The 27,203-nt window shown below is 39.1% G+C and overlaps 1 protein-coding gene across 1 annotated transcript; it reads left to right on the forward strand.

The window, feature by feature from the left end:
- Positions 1 to 1,425: 1,425 nt before the first annotated feature.
- On the forward strand, positions 1,426 to 26,096 carry LOC142095002 (protein-glutamine gamma-glutamyltransferase E-like). Its single transcript, XM_075177701.1, has 13 exons — positions 1,426 to 1,502; positions 5,278 to 5,451; positions 6,016 to 6,258; positions 7,430 to 7,548; positions 8,502 to 8,630; positions 14,486 to 14,657; positions 16,042 to 16,177; positions 17,198 to 17,301; positions 17,683 to 17,925; positions 19,570 to 19,893; positions 22,105 to 22,262; positions 23,127 to 23,260; positions 25,869 to 26,096. Exons 1-13 carry the CDS (start codon positions 1,469 to 1,471, stop codon positions 26,017 to 26,019), a joined length of 2,121 nt encoding a protein of 706 aa, XP_075033802.1. The 5' UTR covers positions 1,426 to 1,468; the 3' UTR covers positions 26,020 to 26,096.
- The last annotated feature ends 1,107 nt before the right edge of the window (positions 26,097 to 27,203 follow it).

Consider the following 27,203-nt stretch of genomic DNA (forward strand, 5'->3'; position numbering starts at 1 on the left):
ACAAGCCCTAGGCTTAGCCAGCTACACCAAAGCAGGTAAGCCGCAGCAGGGGGTCTCCCTGCCATTATGCAAATCAGTCCCAGGCTGGTCAGCACAAGGCTGATTTCCCTAGGAAGTTGGGGTCTGCAAAAAAATGCCTAGGGGTACCCAGCCCCACGCTGACAGCACTAGGTTTCTTCCCACGCCCCTGGGCAGTGCGTGCAGGGTAAAAAATGGTTTTATAAAAAATTAATGAAACACTATTTTACATTGGTGAACTACAGGTCCCAGCAAGCCATGAGCAGTCGAGCATGCTGGTGCTTGTAGTACTACAAGCACAAGCATACCCATGGCTGGTGCATGCTGGCACTTGGGGAACCACAAGTGCAAGCATGCCCTTACAACCAGGGTTGTTGGGCCATCTATTTCATCAATGAAAGATGTAAATAACTGACACCCTCTCATTCAAACCACAATATTTTATTTAAAAAAACAAAAAACATTAATTCTTACCAACTCTGTTATTCTTGCTTCTGTAAGATCCAGTCTTGTAAGCTTCTAATCCAAATTGAGATATTAAAAAAAAAAATACCCCCAAAAAATATTCCAAGTGTCTTCGGAAAAAAATCTTATCAGGCAGCTTGATCCCCAAAATAATCCAGCCAGTGGGCTAGTTTTGCTGTGGGTGGGTAAAGGGTTCAACATGTACATAAAGTACTTTGGAATTTGGCAGCAAAATTCAGTGTTAAATAAACAAACTCTATACAGTAGTAGAATATGTTCATATAAATAAACAAAATGTTTTTAAATTCTCGTAATATTATTATTTCAGATGGACAGCTTATATTTTTGGAGACAACCTACTTTGGTAACGCACAAATGAACATATTGAACATTAGTCTGCTTACAAGCTGCGAGAGAGGTCCTAAATTTAAATCTAAAAAAATATAAATATTCATGTTTTGCTCTTGTGTCCTCCAGCACTAAATAACTGAAACTGGAACACAACAATGTAAACATTTAAATCAAACTAATTATAAAGTATAATCTCTATATGCATAGAAGGATGAAACTTTTTTAGATTTCAATAAAATATTTATTTGCTTTTTTAATTATGATAGACAGTCATACACAATGCAATACAACTGTATTCAAGAGCAAAATGATCAAACTAAATAATTAAATTTGTGAATGATTTTTTGTCCTTATTAAATCATTTTCCATCATTCTTGTTTATACAATGTTGGGCAGCCCCCTATTGCACCACAGTTTGTACATGGAGAGTGCAGAGGATCAATGTCTTTTTTATTTATACAATGTAAACCCCAACTCTCTTGCAACCCATGTTTTAGTTCTTAACATTGATTAATTGCAACTTGTGTCAGGTGAGTCCCAGCTGTCCAATGGCAGCTAGTGCTTGGGAAAGTCTTGCCTTTAAAAGCTGTGTGCAGGTAATCCTTCAACTCATGTGAAAGAAAAAGCTTAGATCATGGCAGAACCAGACAGAACAGGAAAACGTTTGCGTGAGTTTGTCAGCTTTACATATATTGCAATAGGTAGAACTATTATTCCCTGTTTTTAAGTAGAAAAAAGTAGTTTGAACAGCATTAATTGTGTATTTTGTGAGTACACAGAGTATCCAGGTTTTTTGTTTATACAATGATAGGCAGCCTCTATATGCACCCCAGTTTGTACATGGAGAGTGTGTGTGTCCAGTTTGTACATGGTGTGTGTATTAATATACTCCCAACACAAGATAGATATGTTGCTAGATATAATGTTGTAATTGATCTACAAAAGGCAATGACTATACACATAGAGGGTAGATGCTGGTCTAATAAACAGAGGATTACTGCAAGATATTTCTTACTAATGTTATCTTGATGAGAATGTACTGTCTGCCACAGCAGGCAGAGCTGTAAGCAATGGAAGTGCAGTCTATGGGAATCTTTAAGAGATACTTCTATTTTACTTTTCATATTGGTGTTTATAATAGAGGTTTCTAAACTTTCCTTCAGAGGAAATTGATTATATTCCTAGTTAAATACCAGGGCAATATACAAGAAATGAATTGCTTATGCATGGAAAGGGGAACAAAATGTAAAGTGTTATTGGTATAAGTGAGATACCTGGAATAAAGGTGAATGGAAAAAAATATGAGCATTTCTACTTTGCGGGATCTGCTGTGGAGTGTTCTGAATTGGAAGAGGATAATAAAACTAATTGCAGATCTCCTTCCCTGCAGTTCTGTTGTAACAGTATCTTTATTCATAATGGAAACTTGCACAATTATTCCATTATGGAAAGTAATGGTTGATCACTAACAGATAACACCTGATGAGAGAGATTTAAATCACTTACTATTTTTCTTGCATGTGCTTTCTCTTAATATCACTTGATTTTTGTATTTAATAAATCATTTGGCTTTTAAGTGACTTTAAATAATTGACTATTGCTATGAGACTGGTTATCCAGAAGTGCACTGTCATTGTAGTACTCCTACTTTGTGTAAGAAAAGGGAAAATACCAGATGGTTGGAATATTTAGATCACTGAAAAGTAAAACCAAACAAAGCCTTAAAGAAAAGGCAAATAAGACTGATATATAAAAAATGTCTCTCCTATGGTAACTTTAAACCCTATCTGATCCTTATTTCTTTGTAAAGAGATCCTGATGTCTAGCCAAGCATGTTTTCTACTGCATTAGCCTCTACCACCTCTGATGGGAGGCTATTCCACTTATCCACTACCTCTTCTGTGAAGTAGTTTCCTCAAAATTCCTTTGAGCCTCCAGTTTCAGTGAATGTCCTCATATTCTAACATTAATTTACCTTTGAAGAATGTTTCCCTCCTGTACCTTGTTAAACCCTTGATATATTTAATCATGTCTCCCCTGTCTCTGCTCCAAACTATACGTAATAAAATCAGTCTTTCCAGTAAATTTTGTGCTGTGGGCAATGCACCATTGTAGTTGCTTTTCTTGTACAGTCTCTAATGTATTTATATCCTTCTGGAGATATTGTCTCCAGAATTGAACACCGTATTCTAGATGAGACCGTACCAATGACCTATACAGTGGCATTATTACTTTCTGCTACTGATTCCTCTTCCTATGCAACATAGCATTATACTTTCTTTTCTCATTGCTTAGCTGCCTTCAAATTTACCTGAAAGGATGACTCCTAGATCCCTGTCCTCAGTAGCTTCTGTTTTATATTGTCATTAATACTATATCTAGTCTGTTTTTACGTTAAACTGTAGTTGCCACACTCTTGAACATTCCTCTAATCTACATAGATCACTGGTTTTACCCCTCCTGGTGACTACCTTGATGCATACCTTTGTATCATCTGCAAAAAGGCATACTTTCCATTCAATATGTTACTTCAGTCTATGATGTGGGACAGTGTCCAAAGCCTTACTAAAGTCTAGATAAGCTAAATCTATGCGCCCCCCCCCCTCCCCTGTTGACCTATTATTTTAGTCACCGAGTCAATATAATTTGTTTGGTGTCTTGTAAGTTGCTGTATTTGAAATATTATAACTCTGGAGTTTCCATCACTTTCCCTACTCTTGATGTTAGGCTCACTGGTCTGTAGTTACTTGCATCTTTCTTGTCTGTGCTTTTGTGCAGTGGGACTACATTTGCTCTTTTCCAGATCTCTGGAATTACTCCTGTGACTGGTTGAATAATTGTTAATGGTGTTACCAGCATCCTTTAAAGCTTTTAAAGTTTCACATGTGGCCCCATTGATTATCCATTTTCAGTTGAGTGTTCTTAAGACTTTCTCCTCTATAAATGTACTTGTATCTACCTAATTTTTATGAATATACTTTGAAACTTAACTGACCATCCACCTTCCTATCTTCTCTTGCTGCTTTCATAATTAACATACAATCTTTATCCCTAGGAGCTGTAGATCCTGGTAAGCACCTTGTTTCTCTAATTCAGTAGCTTTTCCCAGATGTTTCTCTAATAGAATTCCCCAATAGAAGTTTGTTTTTAGTTTTTTTTAGATCTAATTCTCTTGTTCCTAGTTAGAAGTCCCCATGTAATGTATTACCTATGTTGGTTGCACATTCCAGCCTTGCAAGAGCAGCATATGAGTTTTGCAATGTCATAGCTGATATGTTTGTGTGTCTCGAAGTCTTCCCGCTAAGTTTCACAGTAGTCCACCCAGGGTGTCTTCTGGGGTCTCTGAGGCAGTGGTAGCCACAAAGATAGACATGCTAGATATCTCCTACCACAACAAACAATTGTTTATAGATTGGACAGTAATGGAGTTTCCAGAATGCCTCCCACAAACAAAATTATTACATTACTGCACTAGACCAAACATTGTATTGATGTTAATGGTAGTGACCATATCTGTGTTTCTGTATTCTAACTCGCCTGTGTCTGTTTCAAACTCACAATTCACTTAAGTATTGCAGCAGCTTCACTTTAGGATTGCAAGTTGCTGCAATGAGTAACTCTATGAGAAGAGTAAAGATTAGATTTCTCCCTAGTCACATGGTTGAATATGATCTGTAGCATTTATGTATGGAATATAAAGGCGTGCTGGATGGGCATAGAGACTTCATGTCAGGAAGGAGTCAGCAGCCTACTGTATTGATAACTGCTCCTGGCAAACTATAACACAATTCAATTTAGATAGCGGCGGTCTGCAAACATCTTTTGGCCACTCCTATCGCCAGACCCAGTGCCTCAAGGGGGCAGGACCTGAACAATATAGTCCTTGCCCCTTCAGTTATCAGCACACCGTATCTAAAGTCTATTGCAGTGTGCAAAATGCAAACGTACAAAGGCAAAAAATGTATACCTAAAATATACACCTTGCAACTCTGGTCTAGCACTGCATCAAATGTTATATCAAATACACTTCTTTGGTATCTCTACATCAGGTCTGACCAACCTGTGGCTCTCCAGGTATTGTGGAATGAAGACCCCCCAACATTTTGTTGGTTTGCCAGGCCTGCCCTTTATTCTGAATAACTAGTTTATATTTTAGGGTGAATATCTGGTGGTTTTAGGATGACTGGAAACTAGTCGAAGAATGGAAAAGCTTATTAGACTCAACTAGTGTTTCCCTATACAATGTACATAAAATACAAATATATTTAATTTGCTACCAAAATGTACTTGCCTCTCCTAAGAAATACAAGGGTTTTGCCCATTTCAATTGATGCACTGCAGGATGTAAAATTTTAGCCTGGTAAAGACAGGGATAATTCCTGTGTTCTTGATGCGGCTAATACACCTACATTATCAAATATCACAAACTTAATTTCCTTTTAGCCCTACAGTTGATATCTTCAGATCTTCATAAAAGCAAGAATGCATCAGCACACAGAACCAATGACTATATGAGCAACGATCTCATTGTGAGGAGAGGCCAGCCATTTACTATTGAACTTCACCTCAACAGACCTGTCGAGACCATAGACCATGTCTCCCTAAAAGCTGAGACAGGTAATGTACAATACAGTAATACACAAGTAATGTTTGTTGAAGAAATACTGATTGCTTTCATGGTGGCTTAGTGGTTGGCACTCCTGCCTCACAGCACTGAGGTCATGAGTTCAATTCCCAACCACGACCTCATCTGTGTGCAATTTGTATGTTCTCCTGTGTTTGCATGGGTTTCCTCTGGGTGCTCAGGTTTCCTCCCACACTCCAAAACATACTAGTAGGTTAACTGGCTGCTCACAAATTGACCCTAGTCTGTCTGTTAGGGAATTTAGACTGTAAGCTCCTATGGGGCAGGGACTGATGTGAGTTCTCTGTACAGCACTGCAGAATTAGTGGCACTTTATAAATTGAAGATTATAACTGTCAATTTATAATGATGTACCATTCACATCTTATGAAATGTGCAACTACTATATGATCAAAGTAGCTGCTTTAGTGCATGATTGAATATGACCATTATCTACAAAGGTCTTGAAAGGTTAAGTACAATTGGTAATACATGTGAACTTCTAGTTTATTGGCTAGATGTCATAATCTTTCTGGATCTGAAATTATTCTTTCTAGGCCATTCTCCATCAGGATCCAAACATACAAGTTTGGTAATGCCCCTCTCCAGCTCTAGCAGTGGAACATCCTGGAGTGCAACCAGTAGTTCCATCAGTAAGAACTCCTTGAATGTCACCATCAAATCAGCAATTGATGCAATCATTGGACGCTATCGTTTAAGCCTGCAATTCTCCAGTGAAGAGAGAACCACCACAAAATTCCTGGGAGATTTCATTGTGCTTTTTAACCCATGGGCTTCAGGTACTTTCTTCAAATTCCAATACATCTAGCTAACAAATCCATCAGGAAAAAGTTATCCCTCGGTTATTTTTGTATTTGATGCATATGGGAATTTAAGTGCACATGGGTTTAGAGTACATTATCTTGTCAGCTATTGAACCTGGCAAATCATAGTGCTCCATTGTACGTCTTGTGTTGGTGTTTTTGTTCTGATAGCTGCATATACTAAATGTCCATATGCAATGTTTGCATAAGCCAGCCACAAGGTGGCTCTAATGAGTTGGTCCTACCCATACTTAAGGAAAATATCCATTAAAAGGACTGCATTTCACCCCTCTCTCAAATTAGAAGATTTCTCAAGGTTAATGTACCTTAAGTTGGTATGACAGCCAAATCATAAATGCACTGATCTACTTGTTCAGACATTGTCCCAAAAACAAATTATGATGCTTTATCTAAACATCTAGGTCAAACTTTGATTTCACACAGAGCAATGGAGGTTGTCATTTAACCTGATTATTCTGTCATTCCTACTAAAATATCAATGCAATAGAATAGGATTTGTACTGTGTCCGAATCTCATGTGAACCCATGGAACAATGGTTTTAGAAAACTAACCAACCAAAATCACACTGACTGGCAACACTAGAAGTGACCCAACATGCATAGCTATAATAAAAGTCAATATGAAGGGTTGATGGTAAAGGTTTCATAACAAGTGACATGGGAACATGCTTATCACATATTGGGTAACTGGGTTTAAAGAGGATTGAAGGCATTACTTCCAAGGAATGAGAAGGGGGCTCTATTTAGTTAACACATCTGATAGTGATGACACTAGTTTTAAGGAAACAAAATGAGACTTGTATAGACAGTCAAATTCTTACTGATTGAGGTGGCTTCATTAAGGGTTTTTACTTGCCCTCTGTATCCATAAGTGAACCTGTCTTGTGTGATCTTGGGTAGTGTTCCTTCCCCCATCAGTTTATTTACTATCTGAGGTCAGACTGATATCTATGAAGCAGGACTCTACCATGTCTACAGACTGGAGACAGTTGCTGTACTTGTTATGCAGATCTAAACCATGACTGCCAGTGTCGCATTACAATCCTTTCTCTGGAAGCCTTCCAGTTCACACTGTAACAACATTAATATAGCTTGACAATAACATTGTATTCTACATTCCACGCAGAGGAAGTGGTGTACATGGAAAGTGTTGCCGAGAAGAATGAATATGTTCTTAATGAGAATGGGATAATCTTCCAAGGAAGCTCAGCGAGTCCTAGAAGTAGACCATGGGACTTTGGGCAGGTAAGTTTTAGGACATGGTCAAATACATCAACATGGCATTTTCAAAACTGGTTTGTTCTGATCCCCACTATACAGTACAGAGCAAATTGCTGACCAGTGGTCACAAATAGGTTTTGCGTTCTATAGTGGCACACTATCACCACTGTGTACTGTATTAAAAGGTTTTTAAAAAAACACATTGCAAAGCCACAGAGCTGGCTTTAGCCAAGGAGACCTCCATTTTCTGTTGACTCTTATGCAATACAGACTCAATCTGACATATAGAATATACAATTTCTGGTTGTCTATGCAATACAGATAACAATATGCTGTCTACTATCCAATTCAGAACCTATACTATGCTGGTGGCTAGTGGACCATACATTGTGATATGCTCCATCTTCCCTAGTCCGGTAGTGTAAGGGTAGTGCTTCAGCACTCTAACTCAGGTGTACTGATGACGGTGCAACGTGTACACTGCACTGAGCTCCTGCTCCCATAAGTCTATCAATTAGCTTGGGTATAATGTGACCCATGTTGTACTTAATACTGACATTACAGCAGTAGCAGTAGGGGGTAGACATTTGTTTCCCATCTCTCTTGGTGTCTGTGTAATAGAGAGAGGAAAACATTCTTGAAAATGAGAGGGTGTCAAATTCAGACTACTAGAAACTTGACCAGTCTTATGCCTCTATATCTACAGATTTCAATACATAGCTGGTTAAGTGATAATTCCAAAGTTAAAATGTATAGTTATCATATGGTACATCTGCTTCAAGCACTGATCTATTTTGATTGGATTTTTCTTAAGGGGTTGCAGAAATTCCTTGGCTCTAGTTGCTGATCTCTGGAGAATACGTTTATTAAGTAATGCTTCTTGCTTGGTTACCGCATGTGTTACCTAATGCTTTTTCCTTGTGCAATGGTGTTCCGCTGCTCATCTATTGTATGTAACTTCTCTTCCGATTTTGCAGTTTGAAAGAGACATATTGGAGGCCAGTTTAAAATTACTGGACAGTAGTTTAGACCACAGAAGGGATCCTGCAAAAGACTTGGTTCAAAGAAATGACCCGATATATGTGGGAAGAGTACTAAGTGCCATGGTGAGTAGCAATGATCTTTATAATAAACTGCATATGTAAAGGAGATTTGTATAGTACACACACAAGACCCTGGATAGCCTATCACACAATTTCTATTATACAGACCACTTTGTCTAATAACTTTACATATTTGGTTGGAGAATTCTGAAGATATGTCTCTAGCTAGACAGCTTCAAGTGTAGCAAATTGTTCAGAGGCAAACCCAGGATTTCTAGAGGGGGGGGGGGGGGGGTGATCAGCCTATTGAGGGCTAAACAAATACAAGTCCTACCATCCTGCTCCATTCTCTTGTGATTCTACTTGCATTTGTTTACTGTCTGGCTCTCCCATTCAGCTATCCTGCAGTGTAGCACAACTGGGGATATATCTCACTGCTGTCGGGACAAAGTCCTGCCTGTGGGTGGGGTATATGATGGCAATGCCTAAATTTCAGATAACGGTAAGTGCAAGAGAAGAATGCAGATGTCTTTAATTTAGACACTTGGGGAAATACTTTGTCACTAAGTTGTTGATATGCGCACATGATCAGAAGAGTGGAGGCTGTGGCATGGTGGACGTTTCTGGGGCCCCCTCCGGACTATGCTATGGGACCCAGCAATGTAGTGTTCTGCTCTGGAGTCCAGGACAAAAATAAGCACCATTCTGTGTGCCTGGTATATGCTTCCAAACTAATCTAAAACCTTGATCAGAATGTATCCAAAGCAATTATTAATGAATACATATTTTGCAAGCTTGAGTCCCATGTTTCATGCTCATAAATTTGGCATTGGACAGTTGCATTGAAAGATGGCTTATAAATGCTTAGCTACTTTCTAATCGATAGAACTGCAACATGCACTGATATGGTGAGGTATATACCCATTATCCAACTGCTGACAAAACAGGAAAGCCTGGATGGACTTGTGTCTGTGCTTTGTACAGCTAATAATAAAATGTGCATTTAAAGGTCTTATCCAGGTTAGATGGGATTTATTTTATTTCATCAAGGAGAATAACTATTTTAACACTCAAACTGAGCAGGAGTGTGACAAAAAAAATACCTCGCTCAAAGATTACAGAAGGTGTAGTCTAGTTAATCTTGTCTTGATTAAAATAACTTGAACATGTAGACAGCAAAAGCTGAAAAACAATGCTGGCAAATCTCTAGGGGTTTATTTACTAAACTGCAAGTTTGAAAGAGTTGATTGAATATAGCGAACAATCAATTTCTAACTGTCATTTTATAGAATGTATTAAATAAACAGCTAGAATCTGGTTGCTATAGGCAACATCTCTACTTACCACAAACGCTTAGTCACTCCATTTATATTCTCACCTTGATTGCTTGAGACTAAATTAGTGTGAGTAGTATAGGTTGGAGTAGGGTAAAGAGATGGGTTTTCAGAGTGTTTAGATTTGAAGACTGGGAGAGTCTGATCGGGTGTAGTGTAGAATTCCTTAAGTGGGTAGTGACACAAGATAACTGTTGTGAACACTCTTCCCAGATTGCTTTTACTTTTTCCAAACCGTTGCCTTATTTATCCCAAAACATACTTTTGCTTCAAACACAATGTTCTTTTGTTTTTTAGGGTTTTTTTTGTACTGGTTAAAAACCCAGAATATATAGATAGAACTTCTCAAAGTTGAAGAAACATTATCAGACCTCACAACTGAGCCCACCTAGTTGTGTACATTCAAGTTCTAGTATAGTCCTCCTAAGAGAGGATCATCTGGACTCCTCCTTTCCTTGGTTCTCAAAAGGACTTGGGCCAACCTGAACTTGTGGAATCCCAACAATCAACCCTATACTAACAATTTGGGTTGCAACTAATGTGCATGCTTATCAACAAAACCTTCACCCCCTCATTCTATTCTGGCATTTTTAAATGTTTCCTCCAGACAACACAAGCCATGGTAGAAAGAAATTGGTTAAGGCAGGTTAGTTATTGGTTATTACGTTTCCTTCATATTTCATTAGAAGTTGCTCCACCCACCTTTGCAGAAGGATGACTTGCACAAGCAACCACCTTCAATATTTACAAACAGAATTTCTTTCAAACCCAGATAAAATACCAAAGACCGCTAAACCGTTTTGAGATCATCTGTACATACTTAGAGTAGTGAGATGGTAAATCACAAAGGATTGAGCAGAGCTCCATCCTCTGAGCAGTAATCTCGTGAGCCTCAAGAAACTGGCTCGGAAAGAGACTTAAACATTACACTAGTTGCAGAAGACTGAACGCATCAGACAGAAGGGCAGATTCAGTTACAAACTGTCCTGTCGGAACCTTGCTTGAGGGGTTAATACGCACAGTACCTGAAACTAAGATACTGAAAGCTTTTTATTTATTTTTTACAGCCTGTCATACTGTAAACCCCAAACCTTGAACAGCTTATTGTTGGGCAATTGTTAATTGAAGGGATATGAATCTTCATTAGCCCTCAGCTCATATAGCCATTAACCAGTATGTTAGTTTTACATGTTCATGTGTTGTGTTAAAACCTAAAAATCTGTCAGGATTTATACATTTATGAAAATATGGGAATACAAATATATCTATATCTATATCTATATCTATATCTATATCTATATCTATATCTATATCTATATCTATATCTATATCTATATCTATATCTATCTATATCTATATCTATATCTATATATCTAGAACACAAAAAGACAGGGGGCGCCAACATAGTGCATTACAATAATTTAAAAATGCAGTTACAACTCCAAAAATAGGTTTTATCCGTACCAGATGGTGGTAGACTGATAGCCAAATAGAATATAGTTCTTGCTAGAAACACTGGAAATCTGTACCAAGCCTGGATGGCAGATGGAACCTTCCAATACGATGAAATGATGATCAGAAAGCACCTGTGAACTTAAATATAGCCACAATAGTGTGATACCATAACATTAGGGACTACAACATCTCAAGGCAAATTCAGATTTAATAGCAGCAGATGGAAGCAAAGCTTCTAAGTAAAATCAATGCCCGTACATAAAATAAGTAAAAACAAGCTTATCTGCGCCCGTTACACAGCCGTAGAGGGTTCCAGCCGGCACCACCTCCAACATCCGACAGTGACCACGGGAAGCAGTAAGGTAAGTAAGAACGAACTCTCCGACGCGTTTCGTCTTATCAGTAAGACTTTTTCAAGGAGTAATAACAACAGCATGACTGCGGAATCCTAAATACTCAGGTCCTCTTAACGAGAGCCAATCCTGGTGCAGTGCCAGATCAGAGGGTGGAAATCTCCTAGATCCGATACGTCATATCCGGTTTTGTCACTTCCGGTATCGGAGATATTACAACACCCGGACCACAGGAAATGAGGACTAGAGTCCGATATGTCACATCCGGTTTTAACGTTTCCATAGCAACCCGAAAAAGGTGACAGTATATAAATATTTACATCACAAGGTACAAAAATCTGGACCCAACGCCCAGTACATACATAATATACAGGATATGCAGAGGACCATTAACATGGAAAAATATACTACCTAATCTATTATAGGCAAGACTAAGAGAGCTCTTAAGCTTCGTCTTCACAAAAATAGATCAGACCTACACACAGTTTCTAGACACTTTATTTTTTGTCAAAATGCTGATCCCAGTGGTCTTAAATTTAAAGGGATTGAGCATGTGGTGTTGGGATCACGAGGTGGCGATTTAGCTAAAAGACTTACCTGTAGAGAAATGTATTGGGTATATAGATTGGATACTATGGCACCCAAAGGTCTTAATGAGGCATTTGAGATGGCCTCCTTTTTAGTGTAAATTACATTGTATATGAGATCACTAATATTGGTTTCTTTCCTTTTAGGTAATTCCCTTACATGTATATGTCTACCTAACTAATAATTTGTTGTATTAGGTAGTATATTTTTCCATGTTAATGGTCCTCTGCATATCCTGTATATTATGTATGTACTGGGCGTTGGGTCCAGATTTTTGTACCTTGTGATGTAAATATTTATATACTGTCACCTTTTTCGGGTTGCTATGGAAACGTTAAAACCGGATGTGACATATCGGACTCTAGTCCTCATTTCCTGTGGTCCGGGTGTTGTAATATCTCCGATACCGGAAGTGACAAAACCGGATATGACGTATCGGATCTAGGAGATTTCCACCCTCTGATCTGGCACTGCACCAGGATTGGCTCTCGTTAAGAGGACCTGAGTATTTAGGATTCCGCAGTCATGCTGTTGTTATTACTCCTTGAAAAAGTCTTACTGATAAGACGAAACGCGTCGGAGAGTTCGTTCTTACTTACCTTACTGCTTCCCGTGGTCACTGTCGGATGTTGGAGGTGGTGCCGGCTGGAACCCTCTACGGCTGTGTAACGGGCGCAGATAAGCTTGTTTTTACTTATTTTATGTACGGGCATTGATTTTACTTAGAAGCTTTGCTTCCATCTGCTGCTATTAAATCTGAATTTGCCTTGAGATGTTGTAGTCCCTAATGTTATGGTATCACACTATTGTGGCTATATTTAAGTTCACAGGTGCTTTCTGATCATCATTTCATCGTATTGGAAGGTTCCATCTGCCATCCAGGCTTGGTACAGATTTCCAGTGTTTCTAGCAAGAACTATATTCTATTTGGCTATCAGTCTACCACCATCTGGTACGGATAAAACCTATTTTTGGAGTTGTAACTGCATTTTTAAATTATTGTAATGCACTATGTTGGCGCCCCCTGTCTTTTTGTGTTCCAATTACTAGGTCTGACACTTGCAGACAGGTGTTGAATGACTGGGGAGCTGCCTACTACAATATAAGTATTATCTTTATTTTTCCACACTATATAATTAAGCGCTCTGGGCTTAAAGATTTTCTTTGATATATATATATTAGTTTAGGCATACCATAAGAGTACAAATTCTATAACAACTAAATCTGTTGACCATAATACTATGCAGTGTAGGCAGCAATGTACTGTATGTCAATGTATTTCGGGAATTGTTCAATATGCAGAACTGTGCAGGAATAAACTTACTTAAGATACAGTGACAGTTGGTCTGATTCTACCAGGGTGGATTTTTTTTATTGTTGGAATTGGGTCTGAATGAGGGCCAGTTTGCTAAATGCTTAGGACACAGCATCACCTTTTCATTCCGGGACTTATACTGCAGATCCAGTGAAACCTGGATTTAATTAACTGATGAGAGACCAGTGACAGGTTCTCCTGACCTGTCAGTCAAGTTTGGTTTTAAATACCTGTCACTTGTACAGAGAGAATCTTTGGAACCTAAATCATGTCTACACCAGACCTCAAATGTATGTCAATGGTCCTCACAATCCCCTTAGGGATCTGTGATGCTTTCTGCTCCATGCAAAGCTAGTTGAATAGAAAGTAGATCAGACAAAGGGTTACCACTGGCAGACTCCAAGCTCCCTGTGGTTGGTAAAAGAAGCTGATGAAACTTTGAAAGTAAATGGTAGGTACATTTCTGTAAAATTGTATTTTTCCCTTTATAATGTCAAATATATTAACTTTAATATTCTAACAAAAAAAAAGGCTTTGTTTGCCTTAAATTTTGAACTTGGCTTGGAAAGCCTAAAATAAAACTCTTCACAATCTAGTCAAGGTAACGTAGACCAAAAGCTCTATCATTTTGATCATTCATGTGTAAAATTGATCACTAAAACTATTTGCAATGGATAGCCTTAAAATTATTCTGATTCAAGTCCTCAGCAGAACTGCCTACTTGTACAGTAGTTTTGCAAAAGAAATGAAGTTTCTTAGATTTTGAATTGAGTGGCTGAAAAAAATTGTTTTGCATTAAACTTTGTGACAAAATGCACTGACAATAACATATTGGTGTAGTAATTGCCACAGTAATCATTGTTTTTTCTTTAGGTTAACAGCAATAATGATGATGGAGTTGTTGTCGGGAACTGGAGTGGGGATTACACAGGTGGAGAGATTCCTACCAAGTGGAATGGAAGTGTTCACATCCTCCGTCAATGGAAGGAAAGTGGACCTGTCCGATTTGGACAATGTTGGGTTTATGCAGGTGTTCTCTGTACAGGTCTGTAAAATAAACCATATTGTTAAAACTAATCAGTAAATGTAAACATAACAATAACAAATAAAAAAATAACAAAGCTAAACATAACTGCCACAAATACCGTTTAATATCAGATTAGCTAACTCCTACAGAAACACGATTGCATGTAATCAATTTAATTTTATTTTCTTGTTTGCAAGAAGTGAGAAATATACCCCCCCCCCCACGCGCGCACATACTGCTTAGATTATTGGGTCATCCTGCTATAGACTTTAGTGGTCTTTAAGTAGCTCCAAGTGTTGGTGTATAGTTTTACATGTCACAAATGCCTCCCTTCTAGACAGCAGCTTGTTTATGGCAATTTTTTTTTTTTTTTTTTTACGACACAGTAATCTTCCTCTACCCCATCCAAAATACTTGCATTTCCTCCTCCCCTGTGCAGAGCTTCTTGATAGGGAAACAGTTGTGAATATAGCAGGTTTTCTGGCCCAATTCTACCCACTTCACTCTGGCTGACCACCCACAGGTGCCTTCCTAAGCCAGGGAAGACTACCCAGTACCATCTAAGGTTGCATTTGTCATGTATGCAAATGCAGCTAGAAAAGTACAACAGTACACTTATTGTAATAAAAACAATCACTAGATTATGTACACACAATAAATAAATGCCTGGCAGGATTACCAAATCTGTCCCTTAACCCACTAGCTTAAGAAGTTAATCACCTGGCTATCTGGACTTGACAACCCATTCATCTGCCAATGTATTTCACTGGTAGAGAACAGAAACTCTCAAAGCCAGCCACCCTGCAGCGATCTGTCCCAGAATGGATATCCCCCAGAGTGGCTCCTTATATCTACAGTCTAAATTCCACAGATCTTTTCCTTCTCACAAACCCCTGGGCGCCTCCTTGTTAAACATTAGTCAATGCTGGACTAGGGAAATTGGAAAGGGGTGAAGATGAACTGCTCTTTCACAGAACCTCCCCTGCTAACTGGCATGTCTGGACTAGTCTTGTGAGAACAATGGACACTAACTAGTTTTCCCCCTCCAGTATCTTGCAACCTGATCCCTACCCATAACCCCTTTTGCTTCACTTTAAGGACAATGAATAACAACCTCACTGCCACATCACCAATAAACATATTTACAATGATCTACAATGTTCCCTTATCCACATGTAATTAGACACTGTAGTTGTACTCTGAGCTGAGGAACAAAAGCAAGGGCTATAATGTACTTGCTGTAATCCACATTATGTGAGAAATGAGGAGCAAGATGGTTAGTGTTATCAAACTTGTTTCATCACACCCATGCTTACAGTGAAGCCACCATCTGATTCATTTAGTGAATGCATTATTATAAAGGTAAAAAGATGTAACCTGTTCTGTATGTGTCTGTATTTAGTGCTTAGAAGCCTGGGGATACCTGCACGTGTGATCACCAATTTTCGATCGGCTCATGATACAGATAGAAATCTCAATATTGACCGGTATTATAACGAGGATGGCACAGAAAATCCAAAGACGGCTGACAGTGTGTGGTAAGTTATGAGATAATTGGGCTAGTTATTGAATATATGGAGTAGGCACCTGGAAGATGGCAGTCATAAGAATTCCTAAAACAGCTTGGGCTCTTTAGGAACTTGTGAATATACCATGACAATGTTGTAATACAGCATTTTGCAAACATAAGAATTTCTATTACAAACTACTTCAAGGGGCTCTGCAATATTTTTGGGCAATGGAGTTGAGGGTAGTTTACACAGGAGGAAGCTGCCACTGTCATAATTGTTTTGATTATTTTAGGCTTGGTATAGGAGAGTATTGGTGCCTCAAATCTTTTCTTTAGTTTACACAACCTTGAAATTCCTCACAGCTTGTTAGATAATTGGGGATGTCTCCTCTGGAATACTCACCGGTACCACTGTAACAGAGCATTCTTTACACCATGAAGTCAAATACACAAAGAAATATGCCCATCTAACCAGAATATCTGTCAATTTTGTCACCACATTGGATCCTGGGGTTTTCAAAACGCTCTCTTGCAAATCTCCAACAGTAACCAAAGTGCAAAGAAAATGTGTTTGGGTTTAGGATAGGCTGCCCATTGTGTACTAATCTGGGGAACGCAGTGTTGTGTAACCTTCTCTCCAAATGTGCTAATCAACTTTAAATATCGCATGTCATGGATGGCCAGCTCACATTTTGCAATGAGGCTATGAACCCTAAGCCTTATGACTATACAGAATACATATTTAAAAAATGAAAGCTAACCTTATGTTCGACTTTAAATTGGCTACTTTATAACCCTGACTGAACACTCTATAGCAGGGGTAGGCAACCTGCGGCTCTCCAGGTGTTGTGAAACTACAAGTCCCAGCATGCTTTGCCAGTAGATAACCAGCAGAGAGGTGGCAAGGCATGCTGGGATTTGTAGTTTCACAACACCTGGAGAGCCACAGGTTCCCTACCCCTGCTCTATAGGCAGGAATCTCCTATGCTTCAGTTTGTTTTCCAGCTGAAATTCATGCATACTGTGACTCAAAACTTTGTCCTAACAGGAATTTCCATGCTTGGGTTGAAGGTTGGTTTGCCAGAAAGGACCTTGGGTCCACTTATGATGGATGGCAGGTTTTGGATGCAACCCCTCAGGAAAAAAGTAAAGGTACAAAATGTTATATGTAAATATATTCTGTAACACTTCTTGGGTTGAGTATATTTCACATTAAATGGCAATAAAATACATAGCTATGTGTAGGCATGCATTCAATATGTCTTAAGACTCATAAGTGCAACTTAAAAAAACCCAGGCAAAATAGATATCAAAAAGTAATGGTGTACAAATGGTTGCGTTACTTACGTTTTCTTACACAGTTTTGAAGAATTCTGGTTTGGGGAAGGGGGCTGTAACCCATAGCAACCAGTTACTTGAACAATTTTTATATCTGCAATTGTTTTTAATCCACAGCGTATTAGGGCAGGTTCAGGGTATGCAATTTCTCCTTTCATCGAGAGATCTTTAGATTGTCTGGCTTGTTTGCATTAGGTTTATACCGTCTTGGACCATGTTCTGTGAAGGCTGTAAAAGAGGGAGATGTGGACCTACAGTATGATGTCCCTTTTGTATTTGCTGAACTGAATGCTGACACAGTGGACTGGCTGGTCTATCCTGATGGCTCAAAAGTAAAGATCCACTCAAACACTCATTCTGTGGGAAAACTAACCAGCACCAAAGCAGTTGGTTCTCGTGCTCGAGCAGATGTAACAAACCATTATAAATATGCTGAAGGTAAAGACCATTTCAAATTACTCTTCTGTCAAATATATATATATATATATATATATATATATATATATATATATATATATATATATATATATATATATATAAAAAAAAAAAATTTTAACCATTACATTAAATGACCATTAAAGCTTAAATAGCTTTACATATTTGTAATGGCTTCACACATTTTCAAATGGCAAACTATAGGGAAGTTTTAACTGAATCGGCCTAAATATTGTCCCCTCACATTATCTGTGTGTGAGGCAGAGCTAGTTGTAGGTTGTGATCACTACACTAGACAACAGTTCTGTCTTATTTCTGTCATCTGAAGGGCCAATATAGAAACCGTGCAATATGGTGACTAATCTGGCCATTGAAAAGATTTCTGCATCTCGAAAAATGTCTCAGAACCAATTGTGGCAACTAGAGATGCTCAGGCTTGTTTTCTGAAAACCGAACCCACCCGGACTTTGGGGATCAGAGTAGGCTCGTGAGCCGGCTTGGTATTTTCGTGCCGCCTCAGATCTGAATTGAGGCAAACCGTCAGTGTTGGATCTCATGGGTTTTGGATTCCATAAGTACCTTTCCAAAACACAATGTTAATGCAGATCCAAAACCAAAACACGGGGGTCGGTGAACATCTCTAGTGGCAATGCCATTGGTAAAGAATACTGTAAGGACTGTTCCACTTTAGAACTATGGAAGGTCGAGGTCACTGGGAGCTGGCATTACTTCTCTTGATGGTTTTTCCACCATCTACATGCTACTCGTGTGCCTAAAAGTATGCTTCCATATTTAAAGTGTAATTTAAATATTAAAATGTGCAAACATGAAATGACAATCCAGTCAAGGCATGTATGCAACTTATCACACCAGACAGTCTTTACAGTTATCTCCTACCACTTTGGGTCAGTATTCTAGACAGGGACAGTGCAGGGATATCCAGTGCCCCCCCCCCCCCCCCCCCCCACCTCACACTGCCCATACACTTGGAGTTGACACATGTGCAGTGAAGCCCTTTTGTGGCACTCCACTGCACATGAACTGCTTCCCCCCCCCCCCCACCCATTACCCCCACGCTTGTTCTGATACCAGCTCTACACTGAGCGGGAACTGGGAACTTAAGAGGGCAAGTTCTCGGTGCCAAAAAGCCTTTCTGCCATGCTTACCATGTTACCACCCTGATTAGGGTGGGCAGAACATGGATGCACAGGGATGCCAGGTTATTTTCTGCATAAATATATAAAGTAAATTGTATGATGCATGCAGAAGTAACTAAGCTGAGAAGATTTGTTTTATTTATAAAGCACTGTACATTGAAGGAATTCCACAAATTGCATAGTGACATGAAACAGAAGGTAAAGATGACCTAACCCACATGAGCTTACAATCTAAGAGGTTGGGAACACTTGGTACAACAGGTAGTGGGATGGTCAGGACAGTGTGTACAGCAGCAGACTACATCCTCCTAATGGCTTATGCATCAACTAGCTGCTTTAAAAGATATATATATATTTGGTAAATCTGATTAAAATTTTAGAACCAAACCGAAGCCAAACAGCATTTTTATCTTGTAGAACCTTACTCTTTTGTATGGACAATGAGCTGTTTATTCTTCAACACCAAGTATTTTACTTGTTCTATTTTCAGGCACTCCCAAAGAAAGGGAAATATTTATGAAGGCTCAGAAGAAACTGCAAGAGTCTTCCACGTGGACAGCTGCAAGAGACACTGTTTCCTTGGCAGCCGCTGATTCAGAACCAGCAACAAAACCTGACTTCTATGCCACTTTCAAACAAAGCAGTGATACCCTGGTCGGCCAAGATGTCACGCTAACTCTGACCGTGAAAAATACAAGTGCCAATAGCATGTCCCTACGGGTCAAAATGATTGCCACTGCCATTGTATACACCAATGCCTCAGTTAATGACATCCTAACCCAAGACCTTTCTGTTGCCCTAGGGCCAAATGAAGGTATGTTTCTTTCAATTACATATGTTTTATTGGAACAAAATGGATTTTTTTTTTTTATATATTGCAGAGGAGGGTTCATGGTACAGTTTTTTACTTTTCTTTGAATGTCTGCTCTGGTTCATACTTGCCCTCCTGCTCCTTGACCCCTGGGAGAGCAGGTCTTTCTCCTGGTTCCTACCCAGAAGTACTGGACTCAATGAAGCAAATCTCTTCAATTTGACCAAGCCCCTGGTGGAAAATTCTTGCAATCTTCGAACAGTGACAAAACTGGCCCTCTCAACTTGACTTCCCTCTCTAGGATCTCCCAGACAGGAGCTTAAAAAATAAGCAAGCGATACATCTGAAAAGAGGCGTACTTGTGCATAAGCCAGGATTTCAATCGGGCAACTTTGTCCAAATGTCCCTACTGTACCTGGGCTGTTAGTCAGCCCCTTCCATCTCCCCTTCCTGCAGACATGATTTTACATGCAATTGGGTTCAATGGTAGAAGTTCTGTGCAAGAATTCGCTCTGCTCATTCTTTGAAACAGACTTGCATCCAAATATGAAAGGTCCTTAAACTTTATGTAGGAGCCATAATTGATGTCTTTACAAATATCTGGTCCAGCCCTTGTGGGACACTATGCTCTATAATTTGAAGAGCCCAAGAAGCTTGATTAGATTTAACAGATCATTGCCATGGTACAGTTAATGCTGTTATGATTTGGCAGAGTTTCCAAGAAGAATTTTGAAGATTTAGGTTTCAAACACCACTATTAAATTTGTGGCTGCTTCATGAAATTGGCCTAACAAATGTCTGGATATCTTAAAGGCCTTGTGACTAGTATCTTTAGGAAACACTGTGGCATGCCCAGTATTCACTAGGCAGTAATAATGGCTGACTTCTAAATGTTTCACACAACTGTGATAGGGAGCCCACCATAGACTAGATGGGATATAACTGTTCAAGTAGAACCCAACAAGTCAGGGTTTGGTGCGCATACCACATTCAATTGTGGAAAGAACATGATATTCTAAAATATGTATTTTGCAGTTGGACCAAACTTCTGGGGAAACCCTACACATGCCAGTTACAGAAGATTTCCAAATCTTTATGACAAACTGAGTCCAATTTAGAATCCAAAACGGTATCCAAAAGTGGCCACAGCCATATGGATATAAGATTTGCGTTGGCTGAATATTTATTTCTTTGACTATTGGTGTGAGATCAGTCACTCACTAACTCTTATTACCAAGAATACCCATTTCATAATATAACCAATTATACATGCAGTCTTAAATATGTGGAGTAAGGCAAATTGGAGAGATGCATCTCAAATATAGAATTGTGAACCCAAAAGATGAATTCCAATATTGTAAGATGTGTGTTTTGATTCATGAAATTCTTACTGATTATATTGTGGTTCACACACTACACACTAAAGTGCCTGACAACAAAGATCTTTAAAGACTGAATGGAGTTAGAATGTCTCCCTACAATGACACACCTAAAAATCACCATCTATGCGATTTACTTAGGGGTAGACTTATCAAACCTTCTAAAAAGAAAATTAGAGGTGTTGCCCATAGTAACAAATCAGATTTTAGCTGCAACCTTAGTATGCACTAGAGCAGTGGTGGGCACTTCTGGCTCCCAATCTTACGCTCGGCTGACTTCTGCTGGACATATCCTCTTTTGCGCAATGCAAGGAGGTCCCTCTCCATGATGCAGGAGAAGCCCAGAGTGCTCTCCCTCTGTGGCCTGTGAAGTTCTGCATATGCAGCCCTCAAAGAACATGAGGATGCCCATCACTGTGCTAGGTAAATGATGGCTAGAATGATTGCTATGCGCAACACCTCCACTCTTCCTTTTTAGAACGTTTGATAAATCTACCCCTTCAAGTCTGAAGCCATTTTTTTTTTATTTTTTTTTTAAATGGTGGGTGGGAATCCTAAGTTTCTCTGCAGAGGCCCAATTTTATCAGGGGAACTCTGATGCACTGCAGGCCTCCAGGAAACCCAGTTTGCAGAGCAGACTACTTTTACCTCGCTAATCTGTTCACATTTCCAGGTTCTAAAACCATAACATTCACTAGAGAACATGAAACGTTCTTAGACTGATGCTGAAGTGACCAATTGATTTGTAAATAAAGTCCACATTTGTGGCTGAACACACCAAACCCTTACTTTGGACCACCGCCTTCAATATCTGCTAACTTACTCTTTCTTTCAGAGAAAAACCTACCACTTACCATAGCGTACGATCAGTATGGAAATGCCATAACTCCAAGCCATATGATCAAAGTTGTAGCTATGTGTGTGGATGAAAATGGAGGTAACCTACTAGTGGAAACAGTCATTGCACTGAAGAACCCACCCATTGTGATCAAGGTATGACGCAATAAAAAAAGCACCATAAAAATAAACTGCACTTGTAAATCTTTATCATGTAATTTTAAAAAGAATATAATGCACATTATAAAGCCATTTCTCCCAAAAATTCCTTCTTCCATGGGTTAGATTTACTAAATGGCAGTTTGATGAAACTGCCCCTTTTCAGATGGGTTTAAAACTGTTGTCTTTACTAAAGGCCAAACGGACATTTAAAGGGCTGAAACCAGTTAGAGGAGGCATTATTCACACAAATTATGGGGGCAGTCATCTAAGGGGAAAAATTTCTAATTGTGCAAATGTTATTCATTCTATTAATGGGATACTAATTTAGTATTGGGGGGGGAAATGTGAATATATAACTTTGCAATACTACTTGAATGTACATAAAATGATATCCCCATTAACAATGTGGCATTGGGTTGCCCCATAATATAATCCAATAATTGTGCCCCCCTTAATATAATGAAAAATGTTGCCCCATAAGTTAGAGGAAATGCACCCTATAGTGGAACTCTTGGTTTGGAGCATAAACATCCGGCATTTTGTGGCAGTATAAAACCACCCCCCAAACACTATTCTTGGGGTATATTTACCCCATGTCTCCACCACTGTCAATATATATTTGCAGAGCCTGATTAAGACTGTGGGGCCCCAGGCAAGATACTGGTTTGAAGCCCCTCAAGCCCCTGTTTTGTACACAAACCAACAAAAATCCCACATAGAATGGGTAGTGTAATCTCTTCCCTGCTACTTTCAGAGCAGTAATCTATACATATGCTGGATCATTCTTGGATTCCTAAAGTACTGGAAGTTCAAAATCGTGTGTATACGTATATATCGCCTTTATTTTTCCCTTTCCAGGTTACAGAACAAGCCGTTGTAAATAAGCCTCTTCATCTAGAGATTGAATTCACCAATCCCATTGGAGAGGACGTTGAGAACAGTGTTATGACAGTAGATGGCAGTGGGCTGGTAAAGGAGCAGATTAAGATTGAGTAAGTAGTATTGACTGATTCAGAGCCTGGATTTCACAGGTGCTGTGTTACATGGAGCTTGGACTTCTACTCCAACTAGAGTTGCATTTTAATGGGGTCAAAAGGGTAACAAATCCAGAGTTATTGTAAAACACTAGTGGTTCCTTATTCCAGAAGTGTAACTACATGTGACTAGGCCTCAGATGTCTTAAGGGGAATCCCCCTTACTTGCAGACTCATTGCTAAAGCCACACCTATCAGATCTCTAGATACTGAAAATTACAATTCATTGCACACTAAGGAGCTCATTAATATTAAGATGTATCTTAAACTCTGGAAATATGCAACTCAAACACAGGAGTATTTCTGCATTGGGTGTACATCGAGTACAAATGCATATGCTTGTGTTCCATTATGGCTTATTAATCTTTAAGTTGGCTCAAGCCTTCCTGCTGCACCGTACATAGGGGGTTAGAACACAGCAAAACTACATATGTACATACAGATAAAAACAATGCATACAAATAAGCAGAATAATGCATGGATGTAATTAAAAGAATAAATCACAAGGCATAAGACAAAACAGGGACAAGTGTAGAGATGCAGCTTGACAGTACTGAGATTAGGAAGAGCAAACCCTATTCATACAAAAAATATTGTAATGAATTTTCATATACAAAAGACATTGGTATTAATGCGCAAGTTACATTTTCCATAAGTAAGTCTCCAAATCTGTCATTTACCAGTTTAAAATTTGTCACTTTCATTTGAACTGCTGCAGGAAAGATTCCCATTGTAATCTGAATGGACTGCCATTATTTTATGTAATATTGCCACAATGCTAATTTACATGTTATCCACTAGAATGGTCAATACATAAGCAGCCAATTAGGAGCCACTAGAGAGTGCAGCTAATGTATAGGTCGGTGTAATATTATTTAATGACACCAGACCTCGGTACCAACAAAAGAAGGAAATCTGGGGATGTGTCCGGTACTCATTAGGTTGCATCTCCAGGTTGCTGAGCACCCCATTCCAACTCTTGCAACATAAGGGTTGCATTAAAAATATGCATGCATCCAACACTATTTGAGTTCCTAAACCAGGCTTGGCTAACCTGTAGCACTCCAGGTGTTGTGAAACTACAAGTCCCAGCATACCATTCCAGCAATAAGCTGATATATATTGTCAAAGCATGCTGGGGCTTGTAGTTTCACAACACCTGGAGTCACAGGTTAGCCAAGCCTGTCCTAAACTAACACAGGCACCTAAACTTTATATGCAAGGCCAGAGGAACAGACCCAGCCTGAGCTGAAGAAATATTTAAAGGCATGGGCGACAGTCCTCAAGTTCGGAGTCCTCGCTCTGAAGAGAACAGAGCAGGTATTAGAACAAGTATGGGATATGTGGGAGCAATGCATGCGCAGTGCAGCCTCTTCCAAACGGGGGCACATGCTGGGCAGGAGGGGGGCACAGGAGGTCCCAGCACCAGCCCTGTTCAAATTAATTTTGGTCTTTATTGGCTGCTAAATCGCCTAGCTATCAAAATGCAGCCAGGTGGAGGGAAACATTTTGGATTCATCTGGACCTCTATGCTGCAGGGGCCCCATGTCATTTGTATGGGCTATTATGGATACAGGAAAAACAGATTGGCTTAAGATTGAGGTCTAAAATTAATTCACCAAATGTGTTACATGGGATATGAACACTGCAAGTTTTGACCAAGACTCCTAGTTCATGACTACAGTAAAACAGGTCATTGGAGTAGATCTATCAAACATTCTAAAGAAAGTTGAAGTGCTGCCCATAGCAACCAGTCTAGTTATCACTTCCTGTAATATGCTAGATAAATAATCGCTAGAATCTATTTGCAATGGGCAACACCTCTAAAAAGGAAAAGTGGAAGGTTGGATAAATCTACTCCATTATGTCTTCTAGTTATCACTGCACATTTTGTATAATATTTACCCTCTATCATTAAATCATTCTATATTCACATCCGGAGTCTGTGTAATTTGGCCATACATGTGGGTGGGTGACCCGATCACATGGGACCCAGAAACATTATTCAGCCACAGGGATTTTCTGCCAGGCCTATTCTACTTCAGCTTGCTGAGCTATTGGAGCCTACACATAGTGATTAGAAACTAATGCGCCCTAAATATTTGCATGTATGAGCAGTAAAACAAAATGGGAACAACCATTTAATACACACCTGAATTTGTTTTAAAATGCAGCATTATAACCCAGAGCATAATAAAACAAATTTTACCATGGAGCAAGAGTATAATTTCTGGGACCATTTTTCTGGCGATCCATTTGTAGAAGAGGTTTGGCACTATGCTATCGAAGTGCATTAGTTACATTTCCTCCTGTCATTGTCTATCATTTTATTGCACTCGACCAAAGATGGGCAGTTACAGTACAAGTTGCTAAAACCATGCTGAGATCTGTGTTGCAAATGCAATGTTTATTTTGAACCAGAAAAGAACCCACTCTTCCTAGTCTGCTCTCTCCTGTATGTGTTTTATGGCGTTTTAATTTTACAAAGCCGTATGTTTGTATAGTGCATTCTTGAACAGGTTTACTGTATGTGTACTCAAAAATCACTTACATTTTTTATTTACAGTGTGCCTTTACTTAAGAAGGATGAGAAATTCGTGACGGAGGTGGACATTATCCCATACCGAACTGGCCAAAGATGTATCATAGTGGATTTCTCATCTGACAAGTTCTTTCATGTTAAGGGGTCATTACTAGTTAATGTTGCTGAAGATTAATATTTCAGTGTTACTCTACTGGGGAATCCTTTCAATAAACTAAATGTAATTGAACAATAAAAAGCATTTTTCATTAATTACTATTTTGGAAGATTTTTTATTAAGCACTGCACACTTATAAATATAGAAAAGATGTGATTACTACAATAAAGCTAAAGGTTAGTATTCTGGTCTATTTATAGGAAGCTTAAGCTTTTCTCCTGACCATGGAACAGTGCTATCTATAATAAAGATTCTACCATGTCCTGGACGTGTGTGAGAGAAAATAGATGTGTTGAGCCTCTTGCAGAGATGAACTTACTGCAGTTTGCATAGTGTCAGGGCCATTGCTGGCATGTCTGGCGCCCCCTGCAAAAAAAACAAATTTGCACCCTTTGTTCATTCAATAATGCTTTTCTCTATACAAATCCTATTCTAAACTCTCAAAGAGATACAAGTACATTAAACAGGGTACATTTATTCTATAATTCTAAATGAAGAATATGTGTACTTTGCAATAAAACTTTACATTTTTAGCAAATTAATTTGAAAAGAAAAGAAGAAAAAAGCCCCTTCATCACACTGCCCTCCATCAACCCCCACCCCTCCTCACTCCATTTTCACACTGTCCCATCTGTTTACTTTACCTTTTATGGTCTCTTTCGCTGTCTTCTCTTTGATGCCTTCCTCTGTGTGGCTCTTCGCTGATAGTGTCAGGGCCTGATGCCGTCGCTCCCGACACTGTCGGAGCAGGGAGCACAGAGAAGGGCGCCGCAGAAAGGGATTTTATATTTTTTTGTAGCAGAGCTGATTGACAGCAGGGAAGACAAGTGGGGGGGGAGCACCTCTTCCACCAGTCCTGCGTAGCATAGTGCACAAATTTACACTGAGCATTCCCTTGTGACTGAAAAGGCAGTATGAGCGAGGGATGAGGCGTACAAATGTGCAAGAGTACAGTAAGGTTGTGTTCACACCAATGTAGAAATGCTTGATGGGAAGCATAACTTACCCTGCTATGATGATTACTTGGCATAAAGCAGGTGCATATGCTGTCAATGTGGAGCCAAACATCTGTCTGTGTACAGCTCTGCATATAGGTGTAAATACACTATTTTTACATGTACTTTTTTCCCTTTGTAGTAATTTTATGCCCATTTTGTGAGCAACTCTGCATCGGCACCACTTTGTTTTCTTGACTGTAGCAG

The sequence above is a fragment of the Mixophyes fleayi genome, chromosome 6, assembly GCF_038048845.1.
Source record: "Mixophyes fleayi isolate aMixFle1 chromosome 6, aMixFle1.hap1, whole genome shotgun sequence".
Taxonomy (NCBI): domain Eukaryota; kingdom Metazoa; phylum Chordata; class Amphibia; order Anura; family Limnodynastidae; genus Mixophyes; species Mixophyes fleayi.

Coding starts and splice junctions, on each gene's coding strand:
- LOC142095002 (XM_075177701.1), top strand. CDS start 1,469: ATGGCAGAACCAGACAGAACAGGAAAACGTTTGC. Junction 17,302..17,682: donor CCCTCAGGAAAAAAGTAAAG/GTACAAAATGTT, acceptor TGTTTGCATTAG/GTTTATACCGTCTTGGACCA. Junction 23,261..25,868: donor AAGGAGCAGATTAAGATTGA/GTAAGTAGTATT, acceptor TTTTATTTACAG/TGTGCCTTTACTTAAGAAGG.